A 22,960-nucleotide genomic window follows, 5' to 3' on the forward strand; every position below is an offset into this window, starting at 1 on the left:
AGAGTAGTGTAGAGTAGAGTAGTGTAACGTAGTGTAGAGTAGTGTAGAGTAGTGTAGAGTAGTGTAGTGTAACGTAGTGTAGAGTGACGTAGTGTAGAGTAGTGTAGTGTGGTGTAGAGTAGTGTAGAGTAGAGTAGTGTAACGTAGTGTAGAGTAGTGTAGTGTAGTGTAGTGTAGAGTAGTGTAGTGTAACGTAGTGTAGAGTAGTGTAGTGTAACGTAGTGTAGAGTAGTGTAGTGTAACGTAGTGTAGTGTAGAGTAGTGTAGAGTAGTGTAGTGTAACGTAGTGTAGAGTAGTGTAGTGTAACGTAGTGTAGAGTAGTGTAGAGTAGTGTAGTGTAACGTAGTGTAGAGTAGTGTAGTGTAACGTAGTGTAGAGTAGTGTAGTGTAACGTAGTGTAGAGTAGTGTAGAGTAGTGTAGTGTAACGTAGTGTAACGTAGTGTAGAGTAAAGTAGTGTGGTGTAGAGTAGTGTAGAGTAGAGTAATGTAAAGTAGTGTAGAGTAGTGTAGTGTAATGTAGTGTAACGTAGTGTAGAGTAAAGTAGTGTGGTGTAGAGTAGTGTAGAGTAGTGTAGAGTAATGTAAAGTACTGTAGTGTGGTGTAGTGTAGTGTAGAGTAGTGTAGTTTAATATGACTCTGTGGTGTGGCCAGTCTGTCTCTTACCCAGAAGTAGTCACAGTAGCTCCACTCATCTGGCTTCAGCAGCTGCTGCTCAGGCATACTCATAGGGAGGGGGAACGTTACACAGTTAATCTGGAAGAGAGCGCGAGAGAGAGAGAGACAAGAAGAGGGGGGGGGGGGGGGGTATGGAGAAAGAGCGAGGGAGAAAGAGAGAGAAAGGGCAAGAGAGAGGTGCTCGGTCTCACAATTTTTTCATTGTGCATGGTATTTTATTTAAATAAATTAGACTTGGTATGCACGGGTCTGAGGAATCTAAGCCATGAAGGTCTACATTAAGATTAGCAATAGTGCAGGATGTGGAGCTGCACAGACGGTAACTGTCCAACTCTGCTGATGCTACTATTCAAGGTGCTCTGCCACCGTTGCTCTGGCAACACTTCACCTCCTCAGTTCATCTTGACTTCATATCGCTCCTTGAATTTGTCAACTCTTTTTTATTTCCAGACTTCATGAATAATGCTCCATGAAAACACAGAAACTGTCAACCTTGTCCTGTCACCAGCATTTATCATTGAACAGTCCTGACAGTGTGTTATAATTCTCTTTCTCCTCTAGATGTTAAATCTGTTGGTTGAGTGACTATCTCCCTGCTCGGCTCCTCTATCTGTTCTCTTGCTGCTGCACAGGGCCTGAGCGGTGTGTATTAAAGTCGCTCTCCACACACACACACACACACACACAGTGAGGCAGGCAGAGTGCTAACAGCAGGTCTCCTGTGTGGTCGTCAGTTCCAACTGTTAGCACACAGAGTGGGACTGTTGTCTCCCCTCACATTAACTTTCATTACCTCCAGCAGCAAAACAACTCCACCTCGGGGTGCTGGAGGTGTGAGCGCATGCGGATCCACCGCTGAGCATGACCAGCAGTTTACTGCTGTGAAATTGCAAGTGGAAATGGTATGATAATGAAGACGGTCCTCTTTCCACTATTCCCGTCTTCAGATGAAAGTTCACACAAAGCAGCCAAAACATCCACATCTGGCTCCCGTCACTTTCTAATGAGCCTTTAAGTGACCTTAGTTGACCTCTATCAACCACTCCCTTAACCCCTGACTTATTGGCTGAAGACTAAATCAGCACTGTCTGACAATTCTCCCTCTCAAACATCCGCCAATCAATAGCATTGTCCTGGTTGCTGTGGGAACAGGGTGAGCAGCTTGTTTCCCTCCACTGCAAACCCCTGTGCACTCCTTCACCTCTGCTCAGGTCTGTTTTACAACTGTTTTACAAATTCAAAATGTCAATATTCAATTCTGTTCGACACTAGCATCTGGATTTTGCAACTTTGTATTGCTCATGCGTATTGGGGTTAGGGTCAGTGTTAGGGTTTGTGTTAGGGTTGGGTCTGGGATTGTTTTAGTAGTGGTACTCACTGTGATGGTAGTCTCTTTGCTCTGTCTCCTGGTGGGTGATGTAGGACCTGGATTCTGTTGAACGAGACAGGATGCTCCGTCAAAACCTTCCTCTGTGTCCGACATGGTCTCTGGCTAACACACACACACTCACACACACTGGAGCTGTTGAAGCTCTCTGGGACTGGCTGTCTGTGCGCTGCCTCCGCTCCGGCTACTGTGTGTGTGAGTGTGTGTGTTGCAGTGCTGAGTAGGGGGGCATGTCTGCAGCACTGAGCAAATCGCACTTGGATGTATGTGTGTGTGTGTGTGTGTGTGTGTGTGTGTGTGTGTGTGAACGCACTTCGGCTCAGACTGTCATCACATGAGCAATATGAGTGTGTGTGCACATGTGAGTGTGTATGCGTGCATGTGTGTGTGTGTGTGCGCGGAGCGAAACAGAGAGAAAAGATGGGCGTAATGAGATGGAGGGGGTAGACGTAGATTTAAAAAAAGGTAGAGACAGAAAACGAGAGGGAGAGAAAGAATGAAAGAGAGTGCACATCCCCCACCGTCCATACCATGCCCACTGAAGCAAGACACGGGGCTGGCGAGAAGGAGGGAAGGAGAGGAGGAGGAAGGGAGGGTGGGGGGTTTATTGATAAAGTTCAGAATGCTCCACACCTCCTCTCCCAATGAGAAAAATAGAAAGGAGGAGCTAAAGGAGGAGCTAAAGGAGGAGCTAAAAGAGGAGCTAAAAGAGGAGCTAAAGGAGAAGTTAAAGGAGGAGCTAAAGGAGAAGTTAAAGGAGGAGCTAAAGGAGGAGCTAAAGGAGAAGTTAAAGGAGGAGCTAAAGGAGAAGTTAAAGGAGGAGCTAAAGGAGGAGCTAAAGGAGAAGTTAAAGGAGGAGCTAAAGGAGAAGCTAAAGGAGGAGCTAAAGGAGAAGTTAAAGGAGGAGCTAAAGGAGAAGTTAAAGGAGGAGCTAAAGGAGAAGTTAAAGGAGGAGCTAAAGGAGGAGCTAAAGGAGAAGTTAAAGGAGGAGCTAAAGGAGAAGTTAAAGGAGGAGCTAAAGGAGGAGCTAAAGGAGAAGTTAAAGGAGGAGCTAAAGGAGAAGCTAAAGGAGGAGCTAAAGGAGAAGTTAAAGGAGGAGCTAAAGGAGAAGTTAAAGGAGGAGCTAAAGGAGGAGGATGAGAAGCTGGGTAGTGGTGGGGTGTATCTGGATGGTGTGTGACAGTGCGTCTGAACGACGATGAGTGCTCTCCTAATTATGATCTGAGGATAAGATAATGAAAGGAATCAGGATGGAGAAACTGCTCTCCTTTCCTGGGGTAATGAGTATCATTATCTCATTTCATGATGACGGGGTTGTGTGTGTGTGTGCGTGCGTGCACGTGTCGGTCTTTGCCTCTGTGTCTTTGCGTGTGTGTCTTTGCGTGTGCGTGTGTGTAAGCAGGTTGGGTAACCATGTCACCAGTAACCATGGCATTACTGTACATAGGAGAAATCTGCTGTTTGAAGCTACTACTGTACAGTACCTCTATCAACGGGGATGCATTGGCATAGCTTCTGCTAAACACTGCTAAATGCTTTCGTTGACTGGCTACCACTGTGGCGTGGTGGTGGCTGTTGGTGGTGTAATATGAAGAAACAGAAATGGGCTACCTTCTGTGTAAACATAATCATAGTTCATGGGGTTCATGGGGAAGCCCTTAACTGGAGTAACGAGAGAAGGAGGAGGAGGAGGACACCAGTTTTACCTGTAGTTCGGAACTGGGCTTTTTGACCAGACTGATGTGGGAGTGTTCACTCTGATGCAACGTACCGCCACTGGAGTGAAACCCGTTCACTGAAAGAGATGGAGAGGGGCGGGGAAGCGAGAAAGAGAATTTAATTTGTAACACAGAGCCTGTGGAGGAGGAATAATGTGTGTTTGCCTCCTCTGAGTTGTCTGTGTATCTGAGCCGGGGGTAAATTAACTTATCTTTGTGACTCAAAGAAAGCTATCAGAGAAACGCTTCTTCTTTGTTAAATGTCTTTATCAGGGCGGTTACTGGAAACCAGAGACCGAGCACCTCACCAAACCCAGCTCTGAGTCCAGACCGCATGGGTTGTCCTCTGGTACACAGACAAGGAAAATGAGCTATTATTTGGGAGAGTTGCTCTGCATGTGTGTGTGCATCGTTTGCATGTGTTCATTTGAAGGTGTGTTTGAGTGATCAGGCGGCATGCGAGACTACATGTCAGTGTGTGTGTGTTGGAGAGAATTATTATGCCGTCTAGATGAGATACCCCACTGTGTCTAGTGATCAGCCTGAGCAAACCAACGGCAGTTGAGACGACTCCAGATCGCAGATCAAATTAGCCACAGGAAGTGTGTGTGTGTGTGTGTGTGTGTGTGTGTGTGTGTGGTTAGAGGCCTCTTTTCTGTGTGCTGCCACACAGCGGTAGGCCTATGTTCAGCCCTCACGACACTGGCAAAGGAGGAAAAGTGAGAGAAGGAGAGTGAGAGGGAGTCAAGGACAGAGTGAGCAAGAGGGGGGATAAAGAGAGAGAGAGAAAGAGCGAGAGAATGAGAGAGATAGCGTCAGTACCTGTAGGTAGTAAGTTCTTGTGTTTCAAAGGTGTTTTGGGGGTCCCAGGTACACTGGAAGGTCTCTCCCACGTTGTCTCTGGAACCAGACAGGAACATGAAAGTCAATTTAACTTGTGTGGTCAGAAGTACATGAACACTTGTTCATATTAAGGTTCTTGATGATTATGTTGACGGGTCTTTCTTGAATTGCAGTGGCAACTTCATTTTTCTAGATGTGTTTTTATGTAAATGTATTGGGTACATCTTCCCATTCTAAATCAATGAATATGGCAGCTTAACGACTTGAAATCATGTTTACCATTACCATAACATCGTGCCACCAGTAGGAGTAGTGACACCAATGACACACTTTCGGTCCATTAAGATTTTCTGAAAAGTAGGCCACAGATGCTCAAATCTAAGGTCATTAATGCTGGAAAAATTATTTACTAAAGTCAAATGATTAATCATTTTGCTCACTATGTAATTCCCCTTAATGTAAATTGAGCAACACTTTGGATTTGGACACCAAATTATCAAAAGAATCCTCAATTTTTGTACATAATAAAAGGGTGTGATTACCTAATATCTATATTTCATATAGAAGCCTCCCCCAATAACAGTTTGCCACTGGAGGGAATGTTCAAGGTCTTTGCATATCTTTGTAATAAGTGATTTTCAGGCAGTAACACCAAGGACAAATCTTTTTTTGGGGGGGGGGGGTACGATATTTTAACATTCTTCTTTTGTTTTATTGATCTATAGAATATATCAAATACTTTTGATTACTTTCTAGCATTCATGATAATAGACACAGTTGAAGTCGGAAGTTTACAGACACTTAAGTTGGAGTCGTTAAAACTCGTTTTTCAACCGCTCCACAAATTTCTTGTTAACAAACTATAGTTGTGGCAAGTCGGTTAGGACATCTACTTTGTGCATGACACAAGTAACTTTTCCAACAATTGTTTACAGACAGATTATTTCACTTATAGTTCACTGTATAACAATTCCAGTGGGTCAGAAGTTTACATACACTAAGTTGACTGTGCCTTTACAGTTTGGAAAATTCCAGAAAATTATGTCATGGCTTTAGAAGCTTCTGATAGGCTAATTGACATCATTTGAGTCAATTGGAGCTGTACCTGTGGATGTATTAAGGCCTACCTTCAAACCCAGTGCCTCTTTGCTTGACATCATTAGAACATCTAAAGAAATTAGCCAAGACCTCAGAAAATAAATTGTAGACCTCCACAAGTCTGGTTCATCCTTGGGAGCAATTTCCAAATGCCTGAAGGTACCACGTTCATCTGTACAAACAATATTACGCAAGTATAAACATCATGGGACCAAGCAGCCGTCATACCGCTCAGGAAGGAGATGCGTTCTGTCTCCTAGAGATGAACGTACTTTGGTGCGAATAGAGCAAATCAATCCCGGAACAGCAGCAAAAGGACCTTGTGAAGATGCTGGAGGAAACAGGTACAAAAGTATCTATATCCACAGTAAAATGAGTCCTGTATCGACATAACCTGAAAGGCCACTCGGCAAGGAAGAAGCCACTGCTCCAAAACAACTATAAAAAAGCCAGAATATAGTTTGCAACTGCACACGGGGACAAAGATCGTACTTTTTGGAGGAATGTCCTCTGGTCTGATAAAACAAAAATAGAACTGTTTGGCCATAATGACCATCATTACGTTTGGAGGAAAAATGGGGATGTTTGCAAGCCGAAGAACACCATCCCAACCTTGAAGCACAGGGGTGGCAGCATCATGTTGTGCCGGTTCTTTGCTGCAGGAGGGACAGACATCTATTCACAAAATAGATGGCATCATGAGGACGAACAATTATGTGGATATATTGAAGCAACATCTTAAGACATCAGTCAGGAAGTTAAAGCTTGGTCGCAAATGGGTTTTCCAAATGGACAATGACACCAAGCATACTTCCAAAGTTGTGGTATAATGGCTTAAGGACAACAAAGTCAAGGTATTGGAGTGGCCATCACAAAGCCCTGACCTCAACCCCATAGAAAAGTTGTGGGCAGAACTGAAAAAGCGTGTGCGAGCAAGGAGGCCTACAAACCTGACTCAGTTACACAATCTCTATCAGGAGGAATGGGCCGAAATTCACCCAACCTATTGTGGGAAGCTTGTGGAAGGCTTCCCGAAACGTTTGACCTAGGTTAAACAATTTTAAAAGGCAATGCTACCAAATACTAATTGAGTGTATGTAAACTTCTGACCCACTGGGAATGTGATGAAAGAATTAAAAGCTGAAATAAATATTGCTCTACTATTATTCTGACATTTCACATTCTTAAAATAAAGGTGGTGATCCTAATTGACCTAAGACAGGGAATTTTTACTAGGATTAAATGTCAGGAATTGTGAAAAACTGAGTTTAAATGTATTTGGCTAAGGTGTATGTAAACTTCCGACTTCAACTGTAATTCTCTAAATCCCCAAAACATGTCACTACAACTCTACTGGGTCACTGCTGGGACAAGACAATTTTCTTACCCTAAGTAAGTTAAACAACGCATAAAACAAAGTTGTGCAGTATAAATCACTTGCATTCTTTTTTATCATGGAGAAACTATTCAATATAAACAAAAACATGTATGACGTGTAGCTAGCTGTCATTTGAAAGTGTTTTTCATGGTTGCGAAGGTGAGGGACGCACAGTTTCTGTCCAATCCAACTAAACAGTTGTCAGACTGACTTTGACAACTTCCCAGAGCGATATAAGAATATGAGCCAGATTCACTAAGTGTTTGCACCTGTGAGCAGAGCACTGCACCTGCTATCTTCATAAGGATAATAACAAGACAACAAAGGAATCATTATTTCATCTTTCGTTCTACCGCTTTATCTTCAACTCCCTGTGTTAAAAATAACAGGTGCAAACTTTCAATAAATCCAATATGGCTGTTTAACTTCACCAAGACTCTCTGCCTCACTCTTTCAATTCACGTGTCCCCATTTGACTCTTGCCGGAGGAAGCAAGAACAAGAGAGCAAATGAAAAGAGGATAAGAAGCATGACTGACACAGAACCTGACAGAGAGAAAATCTGTCATTCACTTGACTCCAATATCCAAATTCACAATACACAGTTGATCTCAATTACCCCTTAGTGTCACCAGGGAGAGAATAGTCGTTGAGACTAACAAGCTTTTATTTCATTTGTGGCTTTGGCTAGCACTCAGCTGTCTGCCTGTACTAAGCAGAGACTGAGCCAAAACCATCAGTTCTGATGACACACGTGGAGAGAGAGCGAGAGAGAGGGGGAGAGAGGGAGAGCGAGAGAGAAAGAGAGTGAGAGAGAGAGAGCGCAAGACGGAGACAGAAACAGACAAAAGGTGAGAGAGATTTGGCAGACAGACTCAAAGGAGGAGAGTCTTTCCCTTCCGATACGATGTATAACACTGTCAAAACACAGTCACAACGGTTCATTAAAAGGTGCTTTCTGCCTCTATTTCTCTCCGTTAGCTTGACAAAGGAAATCGATCTGATGGGAGGATTCAGATATTAATGGAGAGACATACAGTATAATTAGGTTAGCTCTGGGGAATTGTATGTCACTGTATCCTTCTCTCAGGAGCTACAGCAGTAGCAATAAAATCCTGAGAAGGGTCAAGTCTCTCTAAGTGTCATTACGCTATACTAATGATACATCAAGATAGGATTCAATCAAATCTCGACTACACTCTCTATAATTGTCATTGTGCTATAAAATACATCAACAGAATAATTCAATCAAATCTCTACTGCAATCTGGGAACAGGTATCATCATTAAAGATGGAATCTGCAGTGGGGGTACAGCGCCACTAAGCCCCACGGCCGCGATTATTGGTTTTGTTGATGAAACGAAGTTGAGGAGCGTCACGCAACGTGGTAACATACATTTGCTGTATATATTCTGCTGTTCTATAGCACGTGTAATGATGTCCGAGGGGGGGAAAAACAACAGTGTTCGTTGTTTGCAGTAACTTCTTTGTTGTTGTAATATTACAAACATATGCAGCTACTTCAAGAGACACTGACATGTCAAATTAGCATGAGTAAAGTGTGTCAATGAGCAAAGTTAAATACGGGTTTACGTTATATTTGCAGTACCAGTCAAAAGTTTGGACACCTACTCATTCAAGGGTTTTTCTTTATTTTTACTATTTTCTACATTGTAGAATAATAGTGAAGGCATCAACACTATGAAATAACACATGGAATCATGTAGTAACCAAAAAAGTGTTATTTTATTATTATTCTTCAAAGTAGCCACCCTTTGCCTTGTTGACAGCTTTGCACACTCTTGGCATTCTCTCAACCAGCTTAATGTGGAATGCTTTTCCAACATTCTTCTGTGGTCCAACTCATCCCAAACCATCTCAATTGGTTTGCGGTTGGGTGATTGTGGACAACAGGTCATCTGACGCATCACTCCACTCTACTTGGTCAAATAGCCCTTACAACTGGGTGTGTGTGTTGGGTCATTGTCCTGTTGAAAAACAAATGATAGTCCCACTAAGCACAGACCCAGATGGGATGGTGTGTCGCTGCAGAATGCTGTGGTAGCCATGCTGGTTAAGTGTGCCTTGAATTCTAAATAAATCACTGACAGCGTCACCAGCAAAGCACCCCCACACTAACACACCTCCATGCTTCAGGACAGATTTCCACCGGTCTAATGTCCATTGCTAGTGTTTCTTGGCCCAAGCAATCTCTTCTTCTTATTGGTGTCCTCTAGTAGTGGTTTCTTTGCAGCAATTCAACCATGACGGCCTGATTCACGCAGTCTCCTCTGAACAGTTAATGTTGAGATGTGTCTGTTACTTGAAATATGTGAAGCTTTATTTGGGCTGCAATCCGAGGTGCAGTTAACTCTAATGAACGTATCCTCTGCAGCAAAGTTAACTCTGGGTCTTCCTTTCCTGTGGCGGTCCTCATGAGAGCCAGTTTCATCATAGTGCTTGATGTTTTTTGCGACTGCACATAAAGACATTTTCAAAGTTCTTGAAATTTTCCACATTCACTGACCTTCCTGTCTTAAAGTAATGATGGACTGTCTTTTCTCTTTGCTTATTTGAGCTGTTCTTGCCTTAATATGTGACCCGATTCAGGAAACTAGGTGTATGTCGCAAGTCACAACTTCACAGAAGAGCAGTTTGAACGTAAAAAAAATATTTATCAAAATGTGTTTGTTAGAAATGCCTTCTCGAGCATGTGAACTTTCATGTGCCTTAAACTTGTATGCCATCTAAATATGAATACAATTGTTCAATTCCGAGCCTTGTTGGTTAAAACTTCTTGTGAATAGGGGGCGCTGTTTTCACTTTGGGAAAAAAATCGTGCTCAATTTAAACGGCCTCGTACTCTATTCTAGGTTGTACAATATGCATATTATTATTACTATTGGATAGAAAACTCTCAAGTTTCTAAAACTGTTTGAATTATATCTGTGAGTAAAACAGAACTCATTTGGCAGCAAACTTCCAGACAGGAAGTGAAAAATCTGAAAACGATGCTCTGTTCCAGGGCCTGCCTATTCAATTGCCTTATATTTATGGATTTGCATGCACTGCATACGCCTTCCACTAGATGCCAACAGGCAGTGGAAGGTGGAATGGGGTGTCTAGCTTGATCTGAGGTCGAACAAGAGCTCTTGGTGGGAGGTCTGGAAATGTCTTTGTCTTCTCTGGCGCGCGAAGTACATCGACATTGGCTTCTGAAAAGCATTCGGTATACACGGTGGATATCTCCGGTTCTGATTTTATTTGATACATATGATAAAACATCATAAAGTAGTTTTTTTAAAACCGAGTTGTATCAGTTTATTCAACGTTTATTGCGACTTTTGGAATTTTCCTTTCTTTGCGTCAGGAGAAGATGTGCATGTTCGCGCCACATGGCTAGCTACGGTTGCTAATTCGACAGGAGAAAAGGACATTCTAAAACCAAACAACGATTTATTCTGGACCTAGGACTCCTTGTACAAGATTCTGATGGAAACTCAGCAAAAGTAAGAACAATTTATGATGTTATTTCGTATTTCTGTGGAAAATGTTGAGTCCTATTTTCCGCCCTTTTTGCGGGCGCTGTCTCGCTATAACATAAGCTGTTTGTTATGGTAAAGTTATTTTAAAAAATCTAACACAGCAGTTGCATTAAGAACTAGTGTATCTTTCATTTGCTGTCCAACATGTATTTTTTAGTAAAGTTTATGATGAGTTCTTTGGTCAGATTAGGTGAGTGTCCAAAATAGCTCCGGACAATTTGGTGAATCGATGCTACATATTCACAATGTATAACCACGGTTTGCAGCTCAAAATATGCACATTTTCAAACAAAACATAAGTGTATTGTATAACCTGATGTTATAAGACTCATCTGATGAAGTTGGTCAAGGTTAGTGATTAATTTTATATATTTTGCTGGTTTTTGCGATCGCTACCTTTTGCTGCTAATAAAATGCATTTGTGTGTTTGACTATTGTGGTAAGCTAATATAATGCTATATTGTGTTTTCGCTGTAAAACACTTTTTATTTTTTTATCAGAAATATTTGCTGGATTCACAAGATGTTTATCTTTCATTTGCTGTACACCATGTATTTTTCATAAATGTTTTATGATGAGTATTTAGGTATTTCACGTTGCTCTCTGTAATTATTCTGGCTGCTTTGGTGATATTTTTGATGGTAGCTGCAATGTAAAACTATGATTTTTATCTCAAATATGCACATTTTTGAACAAAACATACATTTATTGTATAACATGTTATAAGACTGTCATCTGATGAAGTTGTTTCTTGGTTAGTGACTAATTATATCTCTATTTGGTTGGTTTTGTGATAGCTACCTATGCGGTAGAAAAATGGTGAAAATATGCGGTTGAGTCTTTTGCTATTGTGGTTAGCTAATAGAACTACATAGTGTTTTCGCTGTAAAACATTTTAAAAGTCGGAAATGATGGCTGGATTCACAAGATGTTTATCTTTCATTTGCTGTATTGGACTTGTGATTTCATGAAAATTATATTATATGATATCCCTGTCGCGTTAAGCTAGGCTATGCTATGCTAGTCAGCTTTTTTGATGAGGAGGATCCCGGATCCGGGAGAGAGAAGCGGTAGAGGTTTTAAGCCACAAAAAAGTTGGCAACCTTCCCACTAGCCATGACTAGCTGAGATAATGAGTGGGCTGGCCATGCCGAGAGAGGAGAGAGGATTGGTCTGCCATATAGAAGGCTGCTGTCTATTTGAGCTCGTCAGTCTGTGTTGGTAATCGTGTTGAACGCAGCTTTTTTTAAATGCATTGTGTAGTGGAGCTGCATAAGTGTTGCTCTCCATTTTCTGGAGGATCAAGTTTTGAAATCAGTGGAATTAGAGTATGATAGCTAAAGAGATGGAGAAAACACCTCCGGATTACATCTTCAAACTAAGGGAAAAGGTGGTATGGCATTCCTGACAGGGAGACACATCATCATGCATGATGGACACATACAGGTAAGATAGTTAGCTACATTTTCAGATATTACACGATTCTAATTTTGACAGAAAGTGGTTTCATTTCAAGCTAAAGTGTACTGTTAGGTAGCTAGCTAAAGTTACCTGGCTGGCTCCCTAGCTGACGCTATTATTAATTTCCCAGAGCCGTGCGCTTTTCTAGTGAAAGCCCAGCTAGCTAACATTGAACCTGGTTGGTCAGTTCCCAGCACTGTGGCATTCTTGGCACTTTGTTCATTGTTGTTTAACTAGCTAACGTTAGCTGGCTGGCTCATTAGCTAACGTTACGTGTGTGCTCTTAAACATTGTTTACCTAGCTAGGTTCATTGTTTACCTAGTTAGCTAGCTATTTTTCTTAAGCTAGAGTGTACTGTTAACTAGCTAGCTAATGTTAGCTGGCCGGCTCCCTAGCTGTCATTATTCGTTTCCCAGAGCTGTTTCCTCTTCTAGTTAGAGCCTAATGTTAGCTAGCTAACATTGAACCTGGTCGGTTAGCTCCCAGCACTGTGGCATTGTTGGCACTGTTCATTGTTGTTTAACTAGCTAATGTTAGCTGGCTGGCTCGTTTGCTAACATTACGTGTGTACAACACCCGTTGAACATGGCCGGTGTCTGCCCACCTGTTCATTGAAATGCATTCCAGGTGATTACCTCATGAAGCTGGTTGAGAGAATACCAAGAGTGTGCAAAGCTGTCATCAAGGCAAAGGGTGACTACTTTGAAGTATCTCAAACATAAAATAGATTTTGATTCGTTTAACACTTTTTTGGTTACTACATGATTCCATAGTTTTCATGTATTCACATTATTCTACCATGTAGAAAATAGTAAAAACCTAGAAAAACCCTTGAATAAGTAGGTGTTTCCAAACTTTTGACTGGTACTGTAGATAGCAAGTCTGTGACAAGTGATCTTATAGTTTCAATTACATTGACAATGTGTTAATTTCATGTGCAGGCCTAGTTGCATGACAACTTTACTAAGAAAATTAACAGGAAATGAATGTTTCAATGTTTAAATTACATTGAAAAAAATTACTTAATTTTATATGTAGGCCTTGATGCATGACATGTTTAATCAGAAAATGAACAGGAAATTAATGTAATATCAGTGGATAATGGACTGAAAGGTGAAAGAAACATCTCTATTTACTATCAGGATTACAACAGAACTGTAACACTGTTGACATCAAAAGGGTCTGTTACTTAGCAACTGGCACCTGGAAATGCAGATTGGAGTGATTATCTACTTCACATCAGTGTGCTCAGATGAGGTAGGCTGCAGCTCTACACACATCCTCCAACATATTTACTCTGTAACAAGCTCATTACAAAGCTGTAATTCCAGGATAGCTGAGACAAGATTTCAATACACTTACACAGGTGTGTCAAACTCATTTTGATCCCGGGGAACCGCACAGAAAATTGGTTATATTTCCTCGCCATCAAAATTAGTAAAAAATAAATAAAAAAATAGCCATCGATCCATCGTTTTTGGAATGTTCGATGATCCCGGACTGTCTAGCTTTCATTTTGGTTATTATTAGCGAGCTGGATACAGTAAAAAAAAAAAAAAAACTGTATGAATGTAGGTCCATTATAATTTCTCCACAGTTTTGATTTGATTTTAGTCATTTTAAAAGTATATTAAAGTTCATCCCCCCGCCACACACACACATTTTGCCATGGGGGCATCACAACACTATTACAGCTAGAAATACAATAATTTCGCTGCACCTGTGATAACATCTGCAAATCAGTTTATGCGACTGACAAACTTTGATAACGTTGCAAATTTTATACATTTCATGCAATTCTACACAATTTGACATGCGGCAGAGATATTTTTTGCAGTTTTACAGGTCATTTCCTGCAATTCTGCACATTTTGTAATGACTTATGCATGTTAATATGATATCTGAGTGAGAATGACTAACAAAATCAATTGGCGGCCCCCTAGAGGTCAGGGCCCCTAGGCACGTGCCCTGCGTGAATTACTACAAGTTTAGAGAGCTGGCTAGACTAACTACCAATCTAAAAATTGTTAGTTTACGTGGCTAAATTGACTGACTGTCCATGATTGACATAACAGAAAAACTTCTACTATTCTTATTTTCAGTAGTAAGTTGAGCCCCCGACTGAGTTCTTAAAAAAATTATTATAATTGTCACGCCCTGATCTGTTTCACCTGTCTCGTTATTGACTCCACCCCCTCCAGGTGTCACTTGTTTTCCCCAGTGTATTTATCCCTGTGTTTCCTGTCGCTCTGTACCAGTGTATTTATCCCTGTGTTTCCTGTCTCGCTGTACCAGTGTATTTATCCCTGTGTTTCCTGTCTCTCTGGGCCAGTTCATCTTGTATGTTTTCAAGTCTAACAGCATTTTCCCTTGCTCCTGCTTTCTATTTTTCTTTGCTAGTCCTCCCGGTTTTGACCCTTGCCTGTTTTCTGGACTCTGTGCCCACCTTCCTGCCCGCCGACCTGTACCTCTGCATGCCCGCCGACCTGTACCTCTGCATGCCCGCCGACCTGTACCTCTGCATGCCCGCCGACCTGTACCTCTGCATGCCCGCCGACCTGTACCTCTGCATGCCCGCCGACCTGTACCTCTGCATGCCCCTGAGCCTGCCCACTGACCTGTACCTCTGCATGCCCACTGACCTGTACCTCTGCCCGCCCCTGAGCCTGCCCACTGACCTGTACCTCTGCATGCCCACTGACCTGTACCTCTGCCCGCCCCTGAGCCTGCCCACTGACCTGTACCTCTGCCCACCCCTGAGCCTGCCCACTGACCTGTACCTCTGCCCACCCCTGAGCCTGCCCACTGACCTGTACCTCTGCCTGCCTTGACCTGTCTTCTACTTGTCCCTGTTGCAACATTAAATATTGTTACTTCGACAGTCTGCATCTGAGTCTTACTTTGATATCTGATAATAATTGTGTTTGGGGCTCCTAGCAGCCAAGGGCCCTAAGCAACCCCTTATGTTGCTTATGCCTGGAACCAGCGCTGTGTGGGATATCAAAGTGAGTGAACAGAATTAGTAGTAATATGGCCTAGTTAGGTCTAGCAATCCCCATCTTTAATTCATAACCAGCTGACGCTCTGACACTCATCGCATGCACACACTACGGCCCATTCACACTGACTACATTTATCTGGTTATAGCATGGAGGGTAACTCACAAATGCCCAACACAGCTCACAACCAATGATGAATTGAAAAAAGGACAAATGATGGTATCTGTCAAAGTCAGATTGAGAGAACTAAGCATAAAACATTGTGTCACTGTAGCCTTTACAGAGTCTACTGAACATTTTATAGACAAACAGTCTAGGCATCTGTAAAATGTCTAATAGTGTCTGTTGGGAGACGGCAGGCTAGGGGTCTATGGAGAATTTTTTTACAAAGCTACGCTCTGGACAGAGAAGAGGATGCCCAGGGAGAATGTGAGGAAACCACAGTACAGAAACACACTGAACCACAACATAGTAGCCAAACTGTAATGCACAGAAATACAGGAAGGAAACCTCCAAGATACAAGCTGTAACTCAGGAACCTTTACAGCACTAGCTCACCCACGCATGACCGTCCTCTGGTTACTATAGCAACGCAGAAACATAATACACACGGACGCACATGCATGTGCGCGCATACATATATGCACGCACAACATTATCTAATCTATCTGAACTTTAACATGAGAGGGATGGAGGCCCGTTTGAAATAGCGAATATCCTATAAATAGCAGATTGCTTCAGTTAAATGTTATTAGATAGTTGGAGACCTTGGAAAAGTCCTAGTTACAGTGGCTCTGCTGGTTGTGTGTGTGTGTGTGTGTGTGTGTACACTGTGCTTTTATTGTGCTTACATTTCCAATTACTTGAGGAAAGCACATCAAAGAAGTACTGGTGATTGTCTATGCCCCTCAGAGGCTGATTTTGCAATACCACAAGTACAATAATCATTTTAATTTTTCAGCTGGGATGACCATTACAGCTGTGTGTATTTCTGTGCAAAGTTATGAAAGATGAAGCATTTCCCTCCAAGGACATCTGACAGCAAGTAAAACTAATCCAACATCAAGAACAAAAGAGTGTCATGGGATCATATCCCCCTCATCTCTCTGCAACCCTGGAGTCAGAGAGATGGTTAGCTACTGAAGAGATGCTTATTCTCCACATAGAGATAGATATGATAGATATGAAATTATAGATAGATAGAGATAGATATGATAGATACTCAGATATGAAATTAGTATGTAAGGGAAATAACAACAATGTGAAGGGGTTTTGCCATGCTTTTGGCTGTGTGGTAGACACTCCTTCAGAAGAGGGTGACATGACTGCCCTCTAGTTTGGTTGGTCTTTTCTCTTTCCCATTAACACATTAACCAAAGAGACCTTCATCTAAAAAAGGAGAGGGAGGAAAGAGCAGCTTGTTATTCTGGTCGTGTTTCTGGGTGGAGTTTTGGTTTGCCAAATTGTAGATGTTTTCTCATGGCCAAGTGTAGACCATGTGCCCAACTCTACGCACACAATCTTCCCGCTCCACACAGTAAAACCATGATCCCAGACAGGCACACTGGGAATGCCTTTGGTCTTAATTACAGCTACTATCATTCACAACACAACTTGTTACGGCACTGAATCGCTTTACTCATAAGTGAGTGGTTTCATGACAAAAATACAGTAGATCTACGTCTTCTAGTGTCTACAACCTCCCAGGGCTGCGCTGCCAATCTTACTTCTCTCAAAAATAAACTCAGAACCTGAACTTCATTCATCCACCCCCCCCCCCCTCCTCTCTGTAGTTGCCATGACACCCACAGCAGGCATAACATCCCCCAGCAGGTCTTCCATTCCATTTCACACCATCATGTCAACACTTCACGTTTCCTCCCGAGTTCATTTAAGGTCAGTAAATCAATACGGTGCCAGTGCCTGTCCTATTCTAGACAGAGGAAAGCTCACTGTGTTGCTTTCTCTGTCTCTGTGTGTCTCTGTCCCTGTCTGTGTGTTTGAGTGGTGGTGCTGGGGATAGAGACAGACAGCTAATTGTGTGGACAGAAACAATGGTGTGAAGAGGAGAGAGAAGAGGAGATATCTTCCAAGTCTTTAATGTGCCTCGACACCCAGCAGTACCAGTCAGACACCTCAGCAGTCAACTAGTGCTCTGTGGACATTGTTATGTAGCAGTGACCTTCAACATCTCTAGATTCATATGAATCAACTTATCTTAGGCAATACATGTATATCAGTCTCCATGTGTGTCCTTACCGTTGCTGGCTGTGTTGACATAGTAGTGCCGCCCTTGTGGTGACATGTAGCACTTCCAGTGTTGAGGGAGAGGCTCTCCGAGGTCCTCGACAGGCAGTGAGGTCATAGACGCAGTTTTCTGTCAAAACAGATACATAAAAGACGTATAAGATGAATAAAATGAACATAAGGGCTTTCAGCATTCACATGAGAGTGCTTACCGTGTCTTTTGTTTCTAGCTCATTTCACAATTAGCAACCATTGGTGGCTAGACTGCGGTATATTGCAATACAAAAAACAACAAAACAACTAGAGCCAGTCTGCTATTGGCCAGGCATGATAGAACTAATTGAACGTGTCTGCACACACATACGCACACAAACACAGGTGAGTGTGTAGCCAACTCTGGCCAGCTGCTATTGATTAACAACATGAAAACAACATAGTTAAGTACAAGGCCAAGGCCATTGTAACACATGATTGGATGTTATTGGTGGTGGTTGGGAAAACCGGATGAAATTCCATAACAATTACTCTCTGTTATTGGAGCGGGTGCCAACTCGTCAAGCGTCTATAAGAGATTAGTTTTAGTGGGTGTAAGTAATAGTAATCCATAGACTGGAGTGATTCAGGAGAGTTCTAAGTGCAGGTTAAGGTCTTATAACTATTACATGACTGCATGTCTACAGCGGGACAAAGGGAGAGCTAGGCTTAAGATATCTTATTAGCTAATGAGAACCTTTGATTACTTTTAGGTGAGGGGCATTTTCACGGTACACTCAAAAAGATGCTGGGTTAAAAACGACCCAATTTGGGTTATTTGGTAAATATTTGAAAAGAACACATGCTGGGTTATTTTGATTAACATGGGTTAATTTAACCATCAGTTGGGTTTTTAATTCACTTTCATTCTGGGTAGACCCAGCAGCTGGGTCTCTTAATGTAATCCACAGGTAATTTTCAGGAGGCGTGGTCTATTAGGGGGCATGGCTTTCATAGTTATATAATTAGGCCACCCGTGAGAGTAAATGTCATTCCTGTTCATTATGTTAAGTTTGTACACTGCACATTTCAATTTCCTTGAATATTTTTGCACATTACGTATTTTAGTATAACGTTAATATTTATGGTATTTGATTTGGAGGAGCAGGCGAGTTTGATAAGGACTCACCCCGTTCCTGTACAAAGGCCCAAAGACAGACTTTTAGCAAAGTGACTTAACATGGTATCCATGTCTTAAAATTGTTTTACCTTGTTAAATCATTTGTACACATTTTAAAATGACATTTACAGAATTTGATGTTTCTTTACAAGGACAAAGTACTTTTATTTATGGTTGTTTCTATTGTTTTTAACAAATTTAAAATGTAATAACACTGTTATGTTTTATGCGTGTATAAAATGATGAGCAAAAATATATAAGCTGCTTTAAAAGAAATCCAACAATAAAACTTTTCCAAAAGAAAAAAACATTCATATTTACATATTGTAACAAAGTGGTAACTATCCAGACAGTAGGATATGCATGAGGAACACACAGTTGTATAAGCCTCATTAAAGCCACAAACATGTCAGTGTTGAACCATAACATGTCATCACAGAACAGATGAACTGGAATGACATTTACTCTCACAGGCTGCTCTGGATCATTACTCCTAGCTAGCTGCTAGCTAACTAGCTGCAAACGAGTGGCTACTGTTAGCTAACGCCTCTCTCCCGAAGCTAGCCTCGCGCGAAGCCCATATACCAACTAATTCTAGGGCTACAATTACCTCCTTTGCCAATTGGCCTGGACCATTTATTGTCGACACAGAGCCCTGCCGATCCATCACAACTGGACTGCCGATGTGATCGCCCGATGTGGTCTCAACAGGCTATTCTGTTATGATATCGCCGCAGAACCGGCCGTTAGCTTTTTCTGAATGCTGTGTCCCCTGCTCGCCCAGTGTAGTAGTGAATACCGTACAGCACCCTGTCTTACCTATTGCTACACTTTTGACTCTATGATCACTCGGCTACACAGCTGATGCCGTTTCAATAACACGGTACCTCATTTTGTTTACCTGTCAGCCCCAGCCTCGAACTCAGGTCCTGTATGTATCCAACTGACCCGCTCTTCGCCATTTACCCGTTGTCTTAGCTCTCCTGATCAACACCTGTGATTGATTTATGCCTCTCTCGAATGTCAATATGCCTTGTCTACTGCTGTCTTGGCTAGTTTTTATTGCTTTATTTTCACTGTAGAGCCCTCAGTCCCGCACAAATTGCTTTAGATAGCTCTTTCGTTCCACCCCACACACATGCGGAGACCTCACCTATGTTAATTGTTAACTCCAGAGACAAAACCTCTCTCATCATCACGCAACGCATAGGTTTACCTCCACTGTACTCACATCCAACCATACCCTTGTCTGTACATTATGCCTTGAATCTATTCTAACACACCCAGAAATCTGCTCCTTTTATTCTCTGTCCCCAACGCACTAGACGACCAGTTCTTATAGCCATTAGCCGTACCCTTATCCTACTCCTCCTCTGGTGATGTCGAGGTTAACCAAGGCCCTGTAGCCCCCAGCTCCACTACTATTCCCCAGACGCTATCATTTGTTGACTCCTGTAACCGTAAAAGCATTGGTTTCATGCATGTTAACATCAGAAGCCTCCTCCCTAAGTTAGTTGAATTCACTGCTTTTGCACACTCCGCCAACCCTGATGGCCTAGCCGTGTCTGACTCCTGGCTCAGGAAGGCCACCAAGAATTCTGACATTTTAAACATTTCTGCCAAGATAGTACTGCCAAAGGGGGTGGAGTGGCAATCTACTGCAGCGATAGCCTGCAGAGTTCTGTCATGCTATCCAGGTCTGTACCCAAACAGTTTGAGCTTCTACTTCTAAAAATCGACCTTTCCAGAAATAAGTCTCTCACTGTTGCCGCTTGTTACAGACCCCCCTCAGCCCCCAGCTGCGCCCTGGAAACCATATGTGAATTAATTGCCCCCCATTTATCTTCAGAGTTTGTACTGTTAGGTGACCTAAACTGGGATATTCTTAACACCCCGTCCTACAATCTAAGCGAGATGCCCTCAATCTCACCCAAATTATTATGCAACCTACCAGATACAACCCCAAATCCGTAAACTTGGGCACCCTCATAGATATCGTCCTGACCAACCTGCCCTCTAAATACACCTCTGCTGTCTTCAACCAGGATTTCAGTGATCACTGCCTCATTGCGTAATGGGTCCGTGGTCAAACCACCACCCCTCATCACAGTCAAACGCTCCCTAAAACACTTCAGTGAGCAGGCCTTTCTAATCAACCTGGCCCGGGTATCCTGGAAAGATATTGACCTCATTCCGTCAGTAGAGGATGCCTGGTTATTCTTTAAAAGTGCTTTCCTCACCATCTTAAATAAGCATGCCCCATTCAAAATATTTAGAACCAAGAACAGATATACAGTTGAAGTTGAAAGTTTACATACACCTTAGCCAGTTTTCCACAATTCCTGACATTTAATCCAAGTAAAAATCCACAGTCTTAGGTCAGTTAGGCTCACCACTTTATTTTAAGAATGTGAAATGTCAGAATAATAGTAGAAAGAAAGATTTATTTCAGCTTTTATTTCTTTCATCACATTCCCAGTGGGTCAGAAGTTTACATACACTCAATTAGTATTTGGTAGCATTGCCTTTTAAAATTGCTTAACTTGGGTCAAATGTTTTGGGTAGCCTTCCACAAGCTTCCCACAATAGGTTGGGTAAATTTTGGCCCATTCCTCCTGACAGAGCAGGTGTAACAGTCAGGTTTGCAGACCTCCTTGCTCGCACACGCTTTTTCAGTTCTGCCCACAAATTTTCTATGGGATTGAGGTCAGGGCTTTGTGATGGCCACTCCAATACCTTGACTTAGTTGTCCTTAAGCCCTTTTGACACAACTTTGAGAGTATGCTTGGGGTCATTGTCCATTTGGATGACTCATGTGTGACCAAGCTTTAACTTCCTGACTGAGGTCTTGAGATGTTGCTTCAATATATCCACCTAATTTTCCCTGCCTCATGATGCCATCTAATTTGTGAATTGCACCAGTCCTTCCTGCAGCAAAGCACCCCCACAACATGATGCTGCCACCCCCGTGCTTCACGATTGGGATGTTGTTCTTCGGCTTGCAAGACTCCCCCTTTTTCCTCCAAACACAATGATGGTCATTATGGCCAAACAGTTCTATTTTTGTTTCATCAGACCAGAGGACATTTCTCCAAAAAGTAAGATCTTTGTCCTCATGTGCAGTTGCAAACCGTAGTCTGGTTTTATGGCGGTTTTGGGTCAGTGGCTTCTTCCTTGCTGAGCGGACTTTCAGGTTATGTCGATATAAGACTCATTTTACTGTGGATATAGATACTTTTGTACCCGTTTCCTCCAGCATCTTCACAAGGTCCTTTGCTGTTGTTCTGGGATTCATTTGCACTTTTCGCACCAAAGTACATACATCTCTAGGAGACAGAACACGTCTCCTTCCTGAGCTGTATGACAGCTGTGTGGTTCCATGGTGTTTGTACAGATGAACGTGGTACCTTCAGGCGTTTGGAAATTGCTCCCAAGGATGAACCAGACTTGTGGAGGTCTACAATTTGTTTTTGTTTTTTCTGAGGACTTGGCTGATTTCTTTTGATTTTCCCATGATGTCAAGCAAAGAGGCACTAAGTTTGAAGGTAGGCCTTGAAATACATCCAATTTCCCAAGCTGTTTAAAGGCACAGTCAACTTAGTGTATGTAAACTTCTGAACCACTGGAATTGTGACACAGTGAATTATAAGTGAAATAATCTGTCTGTAAACAATTGTTGGAAAAATGACTTAGGACATCTACTTTGTGCATGACACAACAGACTTGCCAAAACTATAGTGAATAGCATCTCAGCACGCTCAATGTCCCAAACGATATCAAAATCGCCAAAAGGCAATACTGTGCAGCCGTATTCATCGACCTGGCCAAGGCTTTTGACTCTGTCAATCACCGCATTCTTATCGGCAGACTCACCAGCCTTAATTTCTCAAATGACTGCCTCGCTAGGTTCACTAACTACCTCTCAGACAGAGTTCAGTGTGTCAAATCGGAGGGCCTGTTGTCCGGACCTCTGGCAGTCTCTATGGGGGTGCCACAGGATTCAATTCTCGGGCTGACTCTTTTCTCTGTATACATCAATGATGTCGCTCTTGCGGCTGGTGATTCTTTGATCCACCTCTACTCAGACGACACCATTCTGTATACTTCTGGCCCTTCTTTGGACACGGTGTTAACTAGCCTACAGACAAGCTTCAATGCCACACAACACTCCTTCCGTGGCCTCCAACTACTCTACTTAAATGCAAGTAAAACTAAATGCATGCTCTTCAACCGATTGGTGCCCGCACCTGCTAGCATCACTACGCTGGCCGGTTCTGACTTAGGTATTTGTAGTTGTCCACATATTCTAGGTGTCTGGTTAGACAAACTCTCCTTTCAGACTCATATTAAGCATCTCCAATCCTAAATTAAATCTAGAAATCGGCTTCCTATTTCGCAACAAAGCATACTTCACTCATGCTGCAAAACATACCCTCCTAACACTGACAGTCCT

The 22,960-nt window shown here is 42.4% G+C and overlaps 1 protein-coding gene across 1 annotated transcript in view; it reads right to left on the reverse strand.

The window, feature by feature from the left end:
* Positions 1–22,960, reverse strand: part of LOC129829021 (growth arrest-specific protein 7-like) — a 63,181-nt gene that overhangs the window by 17,912 nt on the left and 22,309 nt on the right. Inside the window, exons 2-6 of the mRNA XM_055890434.1 lie at positions 17,367–17,484; positions 4,606–4,683; positions 3,772–3,860; positions 2,057–2,110; positions 667–756 (exon numbers count right to left, since the gene is read on the reverse strand). Coding sequence (XP_055746409.1) covers positions 667–756; positions 2,057–2,110; positions 3,772–3,860; positions 4,606–4,683; positions 17,367–17,484 — 429 coding nt within the window. The remainder of the gene's footprint in view (positions 1–666; positions 757–2,056; positions 2,111–3,771; positions 3,861–4,605; positions 4,684–17,366; positions 17,485–22,960) is intronic.

Source organism: Salvelinus fontinalis, chromosome 30, assembly GCF_029448725.1.
Source record: "Salvelinus fontinalis isolate EN_2023a chromosome 30, ASM2944872v1, whole genome shotgun sequence".
Taxonomy (NCBI): domain Eukaryota; kingdom Metazoa; phylum Chordata; class Actinopteri; order Salmoniformes; family Salmonidae; genus Salvelinus; species Salvelinus fontinalis.